The sequence below is a fragment of the Brienomyrus brachyistius genome, chromosome 15 (genome assembly GCF_023856365.1).
Source record: "Brienomyrus brachyistius isolate T26 chromosome 15, BBRACH_0.4, whole genome shotgun sequence".
Classification (NCBI taxonomy): domain Eukaryota; kingdom Metazoa; phylum Chordata; class Actinopteri; order Osteoglossiformes; family Mormyridae; genus Brienomyrus; species Brienomyrus brachyistius.
In genome coordinates, this window is record NC_064547.1 from 7750121 (window position 1) to 7766447 (window position 16327).

Below are 16327 nucleotides of genomic sequence, written 5' to 3' on the forward strand. Positions count from 1 at the left end.
GTGGAATTCTGTGTTTTATGGCTTTTTTATGTCTTGCATTTTCATCATCAGTCTATTGATTAGAACTGGAAGCACAGAGAGATCAATATGATTTAAGAAGACCGTAAAACAGTGAAGGATTCAGAAAGACTTCTCTAGAGGCTGCAGGGTTTTCAAAATATACACACTCCTATTCTTGCGAAGTTGGCACGCGAATGCCTTGCTTTATGCTGCTTTTCATTTTTATTACTGGAGTTTCCATCCATCTTCTGACTGCTTATGCAGTACAGGGTCGCACTCGGCTAAAGTGCAGGTAGAATATACAGTAGGCTACGATTTTGGAAGATACTGTACAATACACTGAAAATGCATTTCTGGGTTATGATGGATGGTATTTCAGCTTTGTGGTTTGTTTTTTTTTTTCTTTTTTCAAATTGTCAAGTGCACAGCTGAGCCACACAAGAGTCTATTACTTAAAGTCAGAGTCATCAAGCAGAAAGGTTCGGTGGTCAGTTCTACAGGAGCAGGATCAGGCAGGAAGGAAGGTTTAGGGCTGGACAAGAGACAGCGTCAGGAGGTAGCATTCGATTGAATAATACGTCATCCTGAAGGCAGGGACGGATTATGGGTTGTGTGGGCCCCTGGGCAAAACGTTCATGAGGGCCTCCCCCACCACCACCACCACCACCACAATTCAAGGGCCCTTGGCAGCCAAACGCCCTCCCTATAGGGTCAGGGGCCCTTGTAGGCAGAGGATCAAAGAATGTAGGCCCTCTAAAAGAGACAAACGAAAATACATTGTTGATAAGCGTTGCAAATTGTTTTGGGCTAGGGGCCCCACGGGCCCCCCGCACGACAAGGGCCCCTGGGCAGCGGCCCCGCTGGCCCGGTCCGTAATCCGTCCCTGCCAGAAGGTGAGGTACGCCGGGGATTTAAAGGGGTGAAGCAGGTGGGTCCGCTATCTGCTGGCGAACCGGCATTTCCACGAGGACGGGGTGTCACGCATGGGTACGACCAGGTCAGAATAAAACATACATGCTGTTGAAATCTCTACTATTCGCTAAAGACATGACACCTGTTATGGCTGAATTTATTCGCCACCTTGGTGAATGACAAAATGGCTTTTTATTTTGAAAAAACTTTTTGTACAGTAAGCAATTTTGACAAAATGTATAGTTCATTCTTTCAAATGAATTCGCCGTGGTACAGAAGGAAAATCAATGCATTTATTATTAAATACAAATTAAGCAATAATTTATTTAAAACTGATTTTATTTAAAAATGAATGCAATACAAATGGTTGACAAAATGCACACTTATATTACAATACAAAAGTCAAAAATTAGCATCTCAACAATATATATTTTTTGCTTATCTGTAAGTAAAGGAAATTAGTTTAGAGTCTGAGAAAGTCAGTTTCGTAAGTCAGATGCCCTTGTGAATGTTAGTTTGGTTGTTTTATGAATGTGACGCTCATTTCTTGGCTGGGGTTCGTTAGGCTTCATGGTTTATTTAGAAATGAGGCAGGAGACTGTATAAGGATAAGCATATATATGTATATATATATGTATATATATATATATATATATATATATATATATATATATATATATATATATATATATGTATATGTGTATATATATATTTATGTATATGTGTATATATATATATATATATATATATATATATATATATATATATATATATATGTGTGTGTGTGTGTGTGTGTGTGTGTGTGTGTGTGTGTATACATATTTACTCCCCTGATATAAGCAATGTGAACATATAAACTCCGCTCAGCGCTACGCGCTTCCCGCTGCTTTTTCTCTCCCTCTCCCGCGCCAACTCTCCCCTTTTACCTCCTCCGCCGCCTCATCTCACCCCCGCGCTCCATCCGCGAGCACAGCGAAGCAGACCCTCTTCCCCCTGAACACCAAATTACTCTTACATGAACATGAATGTCAATGTCAATTTAAAAATAAAATTCAAAATAAAAAAACATACACAGGATAGAGTTTCTTGTTGTCACAGAAAGCCCTAAAGAGTCATATATTCAACAGGATTTCCCAAGTCTTAAAGGAAGTGTGCCACACAAAGAACATTATTCACAAAGAGCGTTATTCCCCCTTTAGTTCTGTTTGGGTAATTTTTCATTTTTTGTTTTACTAAACTCAGTATGAACTAGATAAAGGCATTGAGTCAGTCATAATATAAAACACATCTCACTATTCCGAGAGAAAAACAGCATCGCAATGTACTGCTAACTATGCCACGGTGACCTGAAAAACAAAATTGAAGTATCTGAATAGACTGAATTATAATGGCCAGACAGCATGCGTATGTTGAGACTATTTCAACATTTATCTTTAAAAAAATAGCCACAAGGCACGAGTATTGTAGAGCAATACAGATGATTAATACCAGGCCTGCTGGTACCTTCAAACCGTACAAAGTAAAAAATTGTGTTTAGTACATCACCATCCATTTTCGATAACTGCTTGTACTATTCAGGGTCACGGGGGGGGGGGGGGGGGGGGGGGGCGTCCAGAGCCTATGGACACAAGGCAGGAAACAACCCAGCATGGGGTGCTGATCGAACACTCGAAAGTTGGTCCCAGAGGTGTGAGGCAACAGTGCTAATCACTGCGTCACCTAGTTTTATAAAACACTTTTTGTTATATATACAATATAGTCCCATGTGTTAATTACTTGTAATATGTATCGTATTGCTCGGTTTGTTGTTATGCAAACATTCCATGGCAAATAGCAATGTACAGGGCGTTTAATCAGATATTAACTGCCCGATGTCTTTTCTCTAGTTGTTTTCAAATAAGAAAAAGCCTTGAAAAGGAGCTGTTGGAGACGTAACGGTTCCTCTGTGCCTCTTCAGACAAAGCCTCTATGTCCATAATGCCATTATGTGAATATATACAGCTTACATGCAATAATAAAGGCAGAGATGATCTGAATAGCCGTTCCAAGGCCCTCGAAGGGCGGAGCTGAGTCCCGAGGTGGACAGGCTGGTTATTGTTTACTCGCAGCTTGATCAGGAGCCTGTTTTTGACGGCAACAAGTTGCAACCACAGCGACTTCATTCCTCTGCCCGGAGCTTTTCACTAGACAGGTGTCCCACCTGGCATATGCCCCGTGAGTCACTGCTCCCTGGGACAAGGCATTGCAGCCCGTCAACGTCCAACCCTCTTCACAGGAAACCTCCACCTGACACACAAGAGTGGAAAATGCAAAAATACCTCTGAAAATATCATGTTGCATAACTTTAATGAAACCCTAAGGAACTCAGATTGAGGCATGATAAGCCTGTTGTTTACCATTTAATGATATGCAATATTCTGTCTCTGCTGGGCACCGTCCAGTAACTATAACCCAAGAATTATGACTCTCCACTTGTTGAGTCATGATGTTTGAATCACATGACAGTAGCGTTTCTGCGGCCAACCCAGGTACAATGCAATAAGGCGCAATATTAATTGATCTGAAAAAAAAATCTAAAGAATTGACCGTATAAAACTAAATAGCCGTTTTTCACAGTTTTTTTTTTCATGCTTAGTATTAGGGGAGTAACGGTACACAATATTTTTGGTCCTGTATGTTGTCCTTTCTGTTTGTCTGCCAGGTCGTATTTCCTTGCTTGTTTAGCACTTTGGTCAGCTGTTATTGTAGCTTGTAAAGTGCTTTATAAATAACCGTGACTTGACTTTACGGTTCCTTGTAAACCTCGGATTTGGGTTCCCCGTTCAGTGTAATTTTGGTAAAGCAGGGAAAACAGAATTTGTTCTGAGATTATTTCATATTTAAACCACAATCACAATATGAAAAAGCTGTTAGTCAATGGGAATGCACCCAACGATATGTTTAAATAAAAACACACGGTTATTTGCACATTGTAAAAAATACATAAAATTTTAAAATGAAAATATCATAACATACGTAATGAACTAAATCCCCTGTGCTCTACTACCAAGAATGCTCATCGGTATATAGCTGAATTTGCTTAAATGCCACGGAAAGATGGTTTTTGTCTTGCTCCAGTCATTCACATATTCGGATGATGTCACGTCAGGTGAGTTAGTACGTTGGATGTGTTTTCAGCAACATATTCGAATTCAGTATAACAGAGCCGGCGGACAGTCTTGGTTTTATCGGTTACTCTCTCCAGTGTCAGTCTACTTTTTTGGAAACCAAAATGTTCCCAAACCGCCGATTATAACTGACAGTAACCAGGACTAGCCTAACACACTCACAGACACAGTTAGCGTAATCTTTTCCATGCTGAAAATCTACTTCAGTATTTAGGTTCTGCCTGTGTCAAGAGATGTGTTATTCATTTCATTGTGTATACTGGACCAAAATGTAATGTAATGTAAGTGTGTATTAACGTACCAATAATTACTCCTAGGAGAAAAGCTACACTCATCACTTTGTTTCAATTAAAGTAACTTAGCCCCTTTTTCATCTATGTTTTGCCCTTTTTTAAACTTCAATGAACGAAATGTATCCCCCTTTTCACCTTGTTGAATAAAAAAGTTATGGCCCCGAAACAGTTTTACGTCACATCAGACCTAACAGGTTGATTCTTCTAAGCCTTCTACAGTCAAATGAATGCAGTGAGGATGGGCTAGTTAGAATATCAAAGTTTAGCATGAATGGATGATCAGAGAATTTGTTAACCCTACTTTCCATAAATGAAACAGTCGTCACGTACCTGCTCCCTAGATCCAGGGGATGTGTGCTCCTTCAACTGGCACTCCAGGCTGGGGGCCTGGCAGCACAAAGCGTGGGATTTCACGCCCACCGCCCCAGAGCATGCCTTTTTGTCACCGTGGAGAGGGCGAACTGTGTCAACCTCCACCCCAGAAACCGAATGAGAGCCACAACCTGTGGGGGAAAGTTCAGGTTATCTGGTTCTGGCAAAAGCAGAGAGGACCAAAACGTGCAATTTAGATGTGTTTGATGGTTGATTCAAGTTCAAGGTAGATACAGGTTTACTAAGAGCTGAAGGAAAACAATTTGATGTGTTGCAGAACGTTTCCATTTCGGTTTTTTATCAACTTAAGCTCTAGCTTTCATGCTAATGCTGGATTATATGCTCATTTAGCCAAAGTCCTCAAAATACACATACTATAACTGACGCTATAACCTAAATAGGCGAGCAAAGTGGTCTTACCCGTGAGATGGTGATCTGAGCTGGGGCATTCCACCTGTTCACCTTGCTGCTGGCCAGATCTCACCTCACAATGCACACCTTCCCAAGTGCAGCAACGGGCAATGGCGTAGACACCTTGGCTTCCATAGGCGTTGTAAGCGATACACTCCTTCTGACCATCTCGCTCCTGCCAGAGACAGAAACAAAGAATTGTTGGCCGTATGGCGATCTGTACAACCTGAAGTGGCTCTTTTCGAAATACTAGGTATTTGTGGAATACCGCTAGCACTCACATGGACGGTATTTCCTGAACGAACACCACTGGGTGAGAAGCTGGAGCAGCTAAACATCTCCTCTCCAGCACGGCAGCGGGTTACTGACATGTCTAAGCTTGAGGAGCCAGACTTTGGAGACCATACCGAACGGCACATCAACCCGCCACCTGGGACAATACATAGACCACCGTTGGAGGGAAGCAGGTCCTACGTGTACATTTCAGTATTTTTGTGTCGTGCCACCGCTAAAACCAATGTGAACTCTGACCTTTAGATGTGGGGGGGGGGAGTCCAGCCACCATGTTGGGTGTGGCTAAGCGGTGCTCCTCTGGGAAGGCACTGGAATCCATGACATGCTTGACGGAGTTCTGTAGCAGCTGGTGAAGGGTTTCAGTGGATGTGAGGTTGGAATTTGAGTTGAGGATTACTGCTGCTATTCCTAATAGAGGATATATAACATTAGATGATCCATAAAGATATACTGTTAGATTCAGTGGATGAGGACCATTGAGTATTAATCATATCCATTTTGGTGTCTTTTATCTGAGCTTAAACTTCAGCTTCAGTGCAAGTGCTTTTAGAACTTTGAACTAAATTTCTACAAAAACAGCAAGCTTTCTTCTTTAATGAAACAGTCAATGCATGGTTGCTTGTCCTTCACAGAAAAAAAATAATTCCCCCAGCATGGGCAAACCACCAAACACGATATGGACGAAAGTACTGAGACACCCATAATAATTACAGGAATGGGCCACATAAGCCACGCCCACTGCTGACATACAGGTGTATAATTAAGCACACAGCCATGCAACCTCCAGCATCAATGGCAGCAGAGTAGGTGGGTCATACAGAAGAGGTTAGTCAGCCCAGCACCATCATTGGACACCATTTCTGTCCTGCTAGAGCTGCCTTGGTTAACTGCACGTTGAAGTCACTGTGAAGTGGAAACATTTAGGAGCAGGTTCAGCTGTGAGGTGGGGGGCCACACAAGCTCACAGAAAGGGACCTGATCACCCAACATCGATACCCAACCTGTATGGCAGCAAATCCCACCAGCAATGTTCCAACATCTAATGGAAAGCCTTCCCAGAAGATCAGAGGCTATTATAACAACTAAGAGTGAGCCAACTTCATAATAATGCTCTTTGATTCAGGGTGGTATGTTGGACAAGCTGGTGTCCCAACTGAACTTTCTAATTCCACACGTACAGGTCAGGCAGCAATCAAAGGCTCAGCCCAGGAAGTGTGCAACCATAACGACACCCTCCGTCACAGACCACACGCAGCATTCTCTATTAGCATTTAGGTGTAAATAAAAGTATACTATTAGATTAGGCACTAATTAGACACAAAGCATACTATTTCCATCCATCCATCTATCCATTTTGTGTAACCACTTGTCCTATTCAGGGTCGCAGGGGGTCCACAGCCTATCCCTGAAGCTACAGGTGCCAGGGAGGGAACTACCCAGGATGGGGCACCAACCCATCGTAGGGCATACTGACACACCATTAATTCACACATGTATACTCACAGGCAGGTGGGCAACTCCAATTCACTATAACTATAACTATAATATAACTATCGGGGTTGGAGCTATTCCAGCATGTTTTCATCAATTCCAGTCCAAATAAAGAAATGGAACTGGACTTTAAATGGAACTGGAATCTGGAAATAAAATCTCCCTGAAATTCAAATTCAGTTCCAATTCTGTTCCCAACAGTTTTTTGATTTGGACTGGGATTGATGAATGCATCACGTATGGCCCCAACCCTGTTAACTATACCAATCTGGTTTAGCTATTATTAATTATTTTGTGTTAAAGCTATACAAGCACAAAACAGAATAATAAATAGTTCCATAGATGAAGCTTAAATTGGTTCTCATCAACTTAAGAGAACCCTTACGTTGGTTCTGATCTTACCAGCCACATGGGCAGCTGCCTGTGAGGTTCCACTCTTGGCAGTGAAACACGTGGCACAATCACTGGAGGCACTGACAATGTTATCTCCGGGGGCAAAGAGGTCGACACATCGGCCATAGTTAGTCCCCAGTATCCCTTTGTTCATGGGTTGGTCAGCAAGGTTGGTAGCACCCACAGTTATAACCTGTGTCAGGGAGGACAGTGAGAACAGTATCCAGTATCTCCATGAGCAGCCACCATTGGCCCATCCTGGCATTAAGCTGAGCGAATACCGGTCACTATGGCTGGCTACCTGTGGTTCCGACGCAGGTGAGTAGAGACAGGCATCGTCGTGGTAGTTTCCTGCCGCGGCAATGAGGATCGCGCCATTGCTAACCATCTCCCGACAGGCGGTGTTAAGAGTGCGACTGAACCCCCCAGTAAAGGGCAGAAGAACGATAAGGGGGCTGTAAGGCTGGGCCAGCACAGAAGCACGGACATACTCCAGGCCTGGAAGTCAATCCAAGAATGGCTGATTAGCAGGTGGCTATTGAGAAAATAATAATATCTTCTTTCAATGTTTTCACATAGCTGGTGTGGGAACTTACCAGATAGGGCTCCTGACACAGTACCCTTTCCCTGGCAGTTCAGCACACGGACACTGCGTATGTTGGCACCCCGTGCCACGCCTGAACCCTGCCCACTCAGCACTCCTGCTGTGTGGGTGCCATGACTGTCACACTTGCTGGCCTATGACAGAGAACAAGTGTCAAAATGGGAGGGGATAATCCAGTTATATAACCAACTTAATATTCATTAATCATTAGCAGCCACTAATCTGATTTGCATCAAGATCATCATTGCCCGTTCAGAAAATTATTAGCTTTCATCAGAGGTGGTAAGTTCAGGCCCAGAAAGTACAAATCCAGACCACGATTTTGTTTCAACCAACCAATTGAGTACTCTGTGAATGTGACTCTTTATGCTCAGCTGGTTGGTTGAAACAAAAACATGATCTGGATTGGTACTTTCTGAACCTGAACTTTCCACCTCTGGCTTTCACATCAAGAGACAAAATTGCACCCCTTCTATAGTCTGTAATAGGTTTCACCATAGGAAATACCGTGCCATTGTCTACTTTTAAAACTGGGGTTAAGGTATAATCCATCGTATTACCTGTGTTACTATTTGACTTTCTTACAGAAAGCAATCCAAGTTTATTACTTATAAGCAGTGTATATGTTTAAGTTTGACAGCTGTGTTTTTATCAACTAATAATTTTAGAAGACAGCTTAATTGGTCTGATCCATTTTCTCAATTATGGGCTTGAATGAGAGTAAAAACGTGGACCACCCCTCGGAACCCCATGATTTTACTTTTTTTTTGTTAGTCTCTTCTGCCACCTGATGGTGCTCAGCCCAAACTACACCGTGTAAAAGTTAATGTAATTTTTACGCTTGTGGGAAAGCCACTGGGTCTAAAATAAGTTTACATTGTAAAATTCATTATACAGCATGACACATATATATTGTCCGTATAGTGTATGGTGGTGTATAAAACGATTGTTAATGTGCAATCTGGAAAAAAATCCGCTGCCTCTGCATTCTTTGCAAGTGCAGCAACTGATTACGAACAAACCTGTCTGTGAACGCGGACTCCGTCCTCTTCAGGCACACTATTAAAGTCGGTGATCAGAACTCGTCCCTCGATTTCCCGATGGTTGCTCTGAACACTGGTGTCCAGAAGGTACACCCCTACCTGCTCACCATCATCTGTGGGCGAACAGAGATCCTTCAGCTACCTCACTGGACATCTGCACCTGCATTGCACTATGGCTAACACTGCAAACTGTTGAGAAAGCGCACTGTATAGAATAGAATGAGAGTAGACTATCTCTAAACTTACTCGGCGGCGAATACTTCCCCGCAGCATGTTTATTCAACACAATTCGGTCCAAGTTCCAGGGAATGCCCTGAGCGAAGATGAAGGAGTCTTCCTCGATGTACTTTACGTGGGGCAATTTCACAGCCTGCAGAAACGTCATCAGAATAATAATTATATATTTGATTTTTCTAAATCATTTACCAAAAATGTCCCACTTTTGCATAAATAACCCTAGATAGAGTTGCAAAATATTAACTAAATTGTAAGGTAGCCGACTAATGAAGTCCATGTGCATTACCAGGTCCAACACATCGCTGCTCATCTTGACAAGGATGCCATGAAAGGCTCCTGAGAAGGTCCGGAGCACATCGATGAGGTATCCTCGCTTTGCCGCTTTGGCCCGTAGCCGCCGAATAGTGCGCTCCACCTGGGACTCGTGGGTCCCTTCGCGTAACATCACGATATACTGTCCGGGGATCCGCCACGCATCCTGGCCGCAAAACGTAAAGGAAGCACGAATTATGCCAGAAACTTATATATTTAAAAAGTTGTATGGTGAAAAAAAACAATATTAAGCTATTTGTGCATGTGCAAGCGAATGCGCCTTCCACGTTTAATTTGTAGAATTTAACGTGATAAATTTTAATACATCAGAGACAGCATTCAGATTTTATTATGGCAATTTCATTATGCTAAAACATAGCATGTGTATTAATAAATTAAGAACCGGAATATTTATGGGTCCGTATCTGCTGACCCTGGGGCAGCAGGCATCCTACCTTCTGGCACCTGTAGAAATCTGCAGAAGGTTCCCGTCCAGATTCTGGCTGTGTATCATCTTGCAGAATAAGAGAAATAATCATCTCATCATCCTCGGTGTAATCTTCGGAACACACGCCACAAATTAGCAGGCAGAAAATAGAAGTGATAATGCGTACGGTAACAAATGCTCCCATTTTACAAATGGTTAAATTTGGAGACAGAGAAAATATTCTTTCTTCAATATGTGTATAGGATTGCGGCCACTGAAGTGGAGTTGACAGAGATTGCTGGCAATGAAAACAGTTCTGATACTTTCTGCCCGATTAAGGGCTATCCCTCAAGGCGGGACTAAGTGACGTTTTGGGGGGTCACGCCACTCTGTTTGTATCGGACGATCCGACTTTACTAATGCGTACCTGTGAATTGGTACAAAGAAGGAGTCAGGTTTCACGCTCTGTTTATGGGAAGTTTGCTTTGTCTTATCAAAAGTACGTTTGCATTCCATCTGCAATTTTTCTGGAAGCGGGTTTTAGTTTGAACTTGTAAAATGAATCTGTGTAAAATGCGGCCAACTTTTTTTGTCATCTTGGCGAATTCAGGCACGTATCTTCTCACATTAACTTATCCAATGAACGTACAGTGTATAAAGTACACTCGTATAACTCACACAGTAGACGCACATAAGTACTTTAAATACCATCACCATGTTAAAATATTGCTGAATGTTTAATTTTACATAGCTTAAGTCAGTGAATGATTTAATGATTTTAGGTCATTAGTCTTTACCGTGAACAGCATACATATACATATATATTGAAATTAATAACACAGAATACATTAAATTGTATTGGTGGCTTTAAATTTTCACTTTAAAAGTTACTATGTAAAAATACTTTAAAATGAAAATCGATTGAAATTATTTGTTGTCTTCTTTTTTTAGCTGTATAATAAATACTGCCATCTTCCGGATATTGATTGAAAGTGCGGGTTGTCACATAGAATATTTAGAGCAGTGGTGGCCAATCTTACCCAGAGAGGGCCGCTGTGTGTGCAGGTTTCCGCTGCGACTCCCGAATTAGATCACTAATTAGAGGACTGATTGGCTGAAGAGTCCTCACACCTGGGTATGAACAGCTGACCCAAAAGTTATTCCAAAAACCCGCATACACACCGGCCCTTTGCGGATAAGATTGCCCACCCCTGACTTAGAATTTTATAGAATTTAGTGATCAATTGCCATTGTTGACACACCACAGCAAAATGTGACCTTTGCATTTAACCCATATGTGCAGTTAATTCAGCCCCCAGGGAACAGTACCTTGCGCGAGGTATCTCAGTGGGGCCTTGCTGGTTAGGGATTCAAACCTACCATCTTTTGATTATAAATGTACTTATGTCATATTGTAATAAGTCTATGAGAGAGAGGAGCTAAGTGCAGAATCAAATTCCAAAATCTTAGTCTGAGATCATGATGTGAAACACAGGCTCATTGTAAACAGGCAAATGAAATACAAAGAAAAAGCTAACTCAAGGTCCAATATTCATAACTCAGGCATAGTTGTACAATTGTTATTACAATTGGGGCATTTTTGTGCAATTTAGATTAAAAAAAAACTATAGCCAGACATGGACAAGAAACATCAAAATGTACTTTGATATCAAATACCCCATTTGTATTTTCAAAATACAAAAGCAACTACAAAACACAGGTAACAAAATACCAAAGTAAACTATAGCATTTTGTATTTTAAATACAAGCACAGTTTGAGCTATTTGCTGAGAAACAGCCTAAAAACTTTAAACACGAACAGGCCTGAATGCACTTTTAGTTCTATCCAAGTGACCGACTATTGGCTCTAATGACCATTCATTAAAATATCCGACAAAACTCAACTTCCTCCTTGTGTATCCACAAAACCCATAAATGGCATCGGCTCACGTACATTACGGGGAAAACTATTTCTTGTATTTTCAAAATGTTTTGATATTTTCACATAACTGACAACAGAGCAGTGTCATCATTCTTCAGGGCATGAAGTAAATGTTACACACAAAAAAAACACTCCTCAATCGTCACCTCCCCTGGTAATTATTTACCTTAACGGGCTCTCTGATAGGGGAACAGACGGAGGGTGGTCCTGTGGCCAGGCCTGGTCAAAACCGTCATCTGAGAGAGGGGCTGATGTAATTATAGGCAGCACAATCATGTGGTTGTAGGCAGCACAATCATGTGGTTGTCCGGGGCAGCAGCTTTCTAAGGGAGCCTGCACTGCCCCCCCCACCAGTTCTGCGTTTTCTCCCAGCACCAGCGGCCCCTTATTGGCATATACTTTGATGGTCTCAGCCAGCAGATCACTCTGTGAAGGAAACTGCACCCAGATGATGATTTCCAACTGTCCGCCTGGCTGTCTTGACCAAGGTTCTTATCTCCTGTGTCATGAATCATGATAGCACAGAGGACATCTAATTTATGAAAGAGACATCAGACGTTTTGTTTTGCAGTCATAGGGTTTATATTAATAAATGCATTCAATTAATCAATAGAAACAAAACAAAATACTTGACAGGGTTGTTATGTAATAATCTGAAGGTAAGGTGATTCAACTTTCGTCTGTTTTTTAACAAGCTCCAGTAAAAAAACATGTTACTCGCTGTCCAAGTCTGACTCAAAGTGGCACAAGTCCTCCACTTTCCCATAATACATCTCTGGCTCAGAATCCATCTTTGCCAATGGGGTGCTTGTGTGTAAAAAGTCAAGAGTAGGACAGCTGCAGGTGGTGTTGAGGGCTGCGACTTGGCCTGCGAGTGCTATGTTTGCCTGAATTCCAGTCGTGGTGGTTGGCCCAGGCGGAGAACGTTCATCACCCTCAAAGTCCATGTCATCCTGGAAGCTTACCAGTGGGGCCCTCACTGGCTCTGAACCACTGATGGGACAGATCAAGGCATACAGTGTCAGTGATCCCCTGTAAGTGGAACATTCCAGGAACATGCAGGTTTTCAAACTTTCTAAAATGACTGTAATCCTCTGAATACAGGGCCTATTCCATCTTGTGAAAAAAACACTTATTTTTACACTCTATTGTATCAACCATATTTCCAGGCTATCACACATCTACTGGTCTTCATTTCTTTATGGGCTCATTTTCTGCGCTTTACATTATCATTAATATTCCGGGACTGATAACAATATTGAGGGGCGCAGTGGTCAGCACTGTTCGCTCACACCTCTAAGAACAGGGCTCGAGTCTCCACCCTGACTCCATGCATGTGGAGTTTTCATATTCTCCCCGTGTTGTCAGGGAGTTTCCTCCAGGTTATCTGGTCCCTCCTCCCCCAAACAGCTGGCACCTCTCCCTGGGTTATTCCCTGCCTTGCCCGCATAATTTCCAGCATAGGCACCAGGCCCCCAAGACCCCGAATAAGACAAACGGATGCAGAAATTGTAAATTACACTTTTTCCAGCTCTCCCCAGATTTGATTGTCTGACCACAGTCGGTCATTACAGATAGAGCAAGCGTCCACTAAAGGCTTCTGGCTATCACAGTGAAGCACTTCAATATTGTGTGCCTTCCGGAATATATATCATTAGGAGAAGGTAATTTAGGTTAAACGATCCTTGTTGTCATCTGTGTGTTTGAACAGCATAAACCTCTCTGGTCCAAGGACACAGCTCTGTCCCTTGTCCCCACCCACAGTACCTCCTCCTGGAAGTCTCAGTCACAGAGATCAACCCCCCCTTCTCAGTGACGCAAAGATCTTCCCGGTTTCCAGTAATGAAAGTCACCTGAAAGATATGAAGGCAGTAATTTTCTGAGGTAAGGTTCACATAGTCCAGAAGACTTCCAATTTTACATCACAAACATTTGCCAAGTCTATCAAAGCAAGCTGAATACTACAAAGTTTGCGCAAGGAATATTTTGTGCATGACCTTCATATGTGCAATTCACACACAGATTATTTATGCCTAATACAGAGTTCTGTTCTCTCTTTTCATTTGCCTACCTTGGGATAGCACTGGCACATACTCCACACAGTACCCACGCTCACCATGAGTACACCCATGGCACAGAAAGTGGCAAACACCTGTGGCTCTTCTACGCTCATGATGAAGAGGCCGAGGGCCACCACCAGCAGCCCGAGCACGATGAGCCCGTAACGGTAGGGTTTGTTCTCAGCCATGACGAAGACGGCAAGGAAAACGACATTCAGTAAGACTCTGCAAAGAACGATTTTTCCTGAAACACACTGAACTCCCCGGCATCAGTCTCCTTGTCTGTGACGCTGCCCGGGTGCAGTGGGGTTGAACAGGAATCTGTGTGGGCCAAGCTCTGCTCGTTTGGGCTTGACGGAATGCACCGATGACCAATCAGTTGGCGTCTTCCACATCAGTACACCTGCAATGTGCCTTTGCCAGCTAACCTTGCCCTTGGCTGTCTGCAGGACGCGCCAGTGATTCGTATATTCTACAAAAGCCTAATCACACAATACAGTTCCAGGAATGTAGTAGTTTCAACCCTTGAATCAAGCATTCTTAGGCTACCTACAGTGCTCAAAGAAAGACTTCTAACACTTTATTCAGAAAAAATATAGCTAATTTATTGATTTAAAAGTTTAAAATGATGACTTCATTTTACCAATTATTCATAGGTTTATATATAAAGTATATATACAGGGGGTCCTCGGGTTACAACGTCTCGACATACGACATTTCAAGTTTACGACGCACACTCCCATAAAACCTTTTTAAAATTGAGACGTGAGTATTTCGGCTTACGCCGTTAGCATCTTACTTATGCTTACCTACGCTATTTTGGACTGTTAAAAGTGCAAGTGTTCTGTTTGTGAAGTGGAAAGGCATCACGATGGAAGTGAAATTGGACATTGTAAAGAGATCAGAAAATGGGTGTGTTTCGACTTACACCAAAATTCTGGTCACGTCACTGTTGTAGGAATGGAACGGAACTGTATGACATTAGAAACAACCAGTAATTTTAAGTAGAACATCAAGTAATAATAAATTGAAATCCAAACTGTAGTTTTAAAAGAGAAGAGCCAAGTTAAAAATTTCATTAACAAGCAGTCTGATTGGGTGTTTTTTAATTTGTAACATCCTTGTAATAACATGAAACACCAAATATTTGTGTTCCTTTGGGAAAAATGACTACAATTGCAATTAATAGCAAAATATCAAGATCAGAACTAAATGAGTCAGTCAAAAATTATGACACTTAATAAAATGTCTGTGCAGGAAATATGTGCAGATATGTTAGACACTGCTGTCAATGGATGTTTGTTATGAAACCAAACATTTTTTACAGAATTAAGTAAGTGTCCCAAGACTTTCTGTGAGCACTGTGTATAATTGTAATATTATGGTAATAATGGTATTCTAATACCTTTCTGATGCTAATTTGAATATCAACTTGTTTGTATTTTCCAGTATGAACCTTTCCTGATGTTACACCAGTTTCTAATATGACACATAGGATACTTAGTCTGAATAGTAGTATACATTTGTCTTTATGCAAAATATACCTTTTACTGCTAAAAATGTACCTCGTATTCCTCCGGGGGCCATGAAGCAGTGAAGCACTTTGCATTTAGCACAAAAATGCCAGTTTAAAATATAACAAAAGTATTTTTAGCTTCATTTATTGCTGTCTGACTCTTGGCAGGTAATAAGAATCTGGCATCAATCCAAGCAGGGAGAACATGCAGAAAACAATGAACAACTGTGCTTTTAAAGTGTCAGTTTTCATTATTGCATAATCTAGAGAGGTAACGTTCATTTCTGCTACCTCTTCTAGTCATTGTACTTGTTATATCTAAACATTGGACCTCTACATGTCATATTTTTACTATCTTAAAATCAATTAATATAATCAGTTAATGAAACACAAACCATTACTTTTTTTTCAAATATGGATAAATATTACACAGATCAAACAGTAGTCCACGTCATTCTTCATACCATTTATATTACATTAATCTCTGACAAGAAATAAAAGACTTGAATCACTGTTTACACTCCTAGTGGGGACACCAACAGTCCAGGCTTCTGGGTATCACAAATAAACAAACACTGAGCAAGCAGGAATCTTAACATTAGCATAACAATCTAAGCTGGATGTTCAGCTCAGCATCAGGCAGCATTTGTGATGAGCTTATTCCCAAACTGTGCCTGCTGCTGCCCCTTGCAACCTGCTGTAGGATGACTGCTTATTAAATAGACAGATAAGTAAACATACTGTCCCAAGATAAATATAACCTGGAAGCCAATGATTAAGTCAGACAAACAACCTGTTTGTGCCACTTTTACGCTCAAAAACATCTATGTGGGATAGAGTGAATGTACAGGCA

At 41.7% G+C, this 16327-nt stretch overlaps 2 protein-coding genes across 2 annotated transcripts; both read right to left on the minus strand.

The window, feature by feature from the left end:
* Positions 1–1233: 1233 nt before the first annotated feature.
* Positions 1234–10310, minus strand: pcsk9 (proprotein convertase subtilisin/kexin type 9). Its single transcript, XM_048975926.1, has 12 exons — positions 9985–10310; positions 9504–9695; positions 9227–9350; positions 8960–9093; positions 7930–8071; positions 7635–7831; positions 7343–7526; positions 5687–5857; positions 5437–5585; positions 5165–5330; positions 4703–4875; positions 1234–3198 (listed from the first exon to the last, which is right to left on the minus strand). The coding sequence occupies exons 1-12, from the start codon at positions 10159–10161 to the stop codon at positions 3004–3006; spliced, it is 2004 nt and encodes a 667-aa protein (XP_048831883.1). The 5' UTR covers positions 10162–10310; the 3' UTR covers positions 1234–3003.
* Positions 10311–12456: 2146 nt separating this feature from the next.
* On the minus strand, positions 12457–14261 carry bsnd (barttin CLCNK type accessory subunit beta). Its single transcript, XM_048975965.1, has 3 exons — positions 13970–14261; positions 13666–13751; positions 12457–12891 (listed from the first exon to the last, which is right to left on the minus strand). The coding sequence occupies exons 1-3, from the start codon at positions 14144–14146 to the stop codon at positions 12612–12614; spliced, it is 543 nt and encodes a 180-aa protein (XP_048831922.1). The 5' UTR covers positions 14147–14261; the 3' UTR covers positions 12457–12611.
* Between the last annotated feature and the right edge of the window lie 2066 nt (positions 14262–16327).

Bases quoted from the DNA above. Each gene is read 5' to 3' on its own strand.
- pcsk9 (XM_048975926.1), bottom strand. From the start codon at position 10,161: ATGGGAGCATTTGTTACCGTACGCATTATCACTTCTATTTTCTGCCTG. The intron at 5,331-5,436 runs GTGAGTGCTAGC...TGTCTCTGGCAG, and splicing joins GTTCAGGAAATACCGTCCAT to GAGCGAGATGGTCAGAAGGA. The intron at 3,199-4,702 runs GTACGTGACGAC...CTTGTGTGTCAG, and splicing joins CCCCTGGATCTAGGGAGCAG to GTGGAGGTTTCCTGTGAAGA.
- bsnd (XM_048975965.1), bottom strand. From the start codon at position 14,146: ATGGCTGAGAACAAACCCTACCGTTACGGGCTCATCGTGCTCGGGCTG. The intron at 13,752-13,969 runs GTAGGCAAATGA...CATATCTTTCAG, and splicing joins TGTGCCAGTGCTATCCCAAG to GTGACTTTCATTACTGGAAA. The intron at 12,892-13,665 runs GTACTGTGGGTG...CTGTCCCATCAG, and splicing joins ACTGAGACTTCCAGGAGGAG to TGGTTCAGAGCCAGTGAGGG.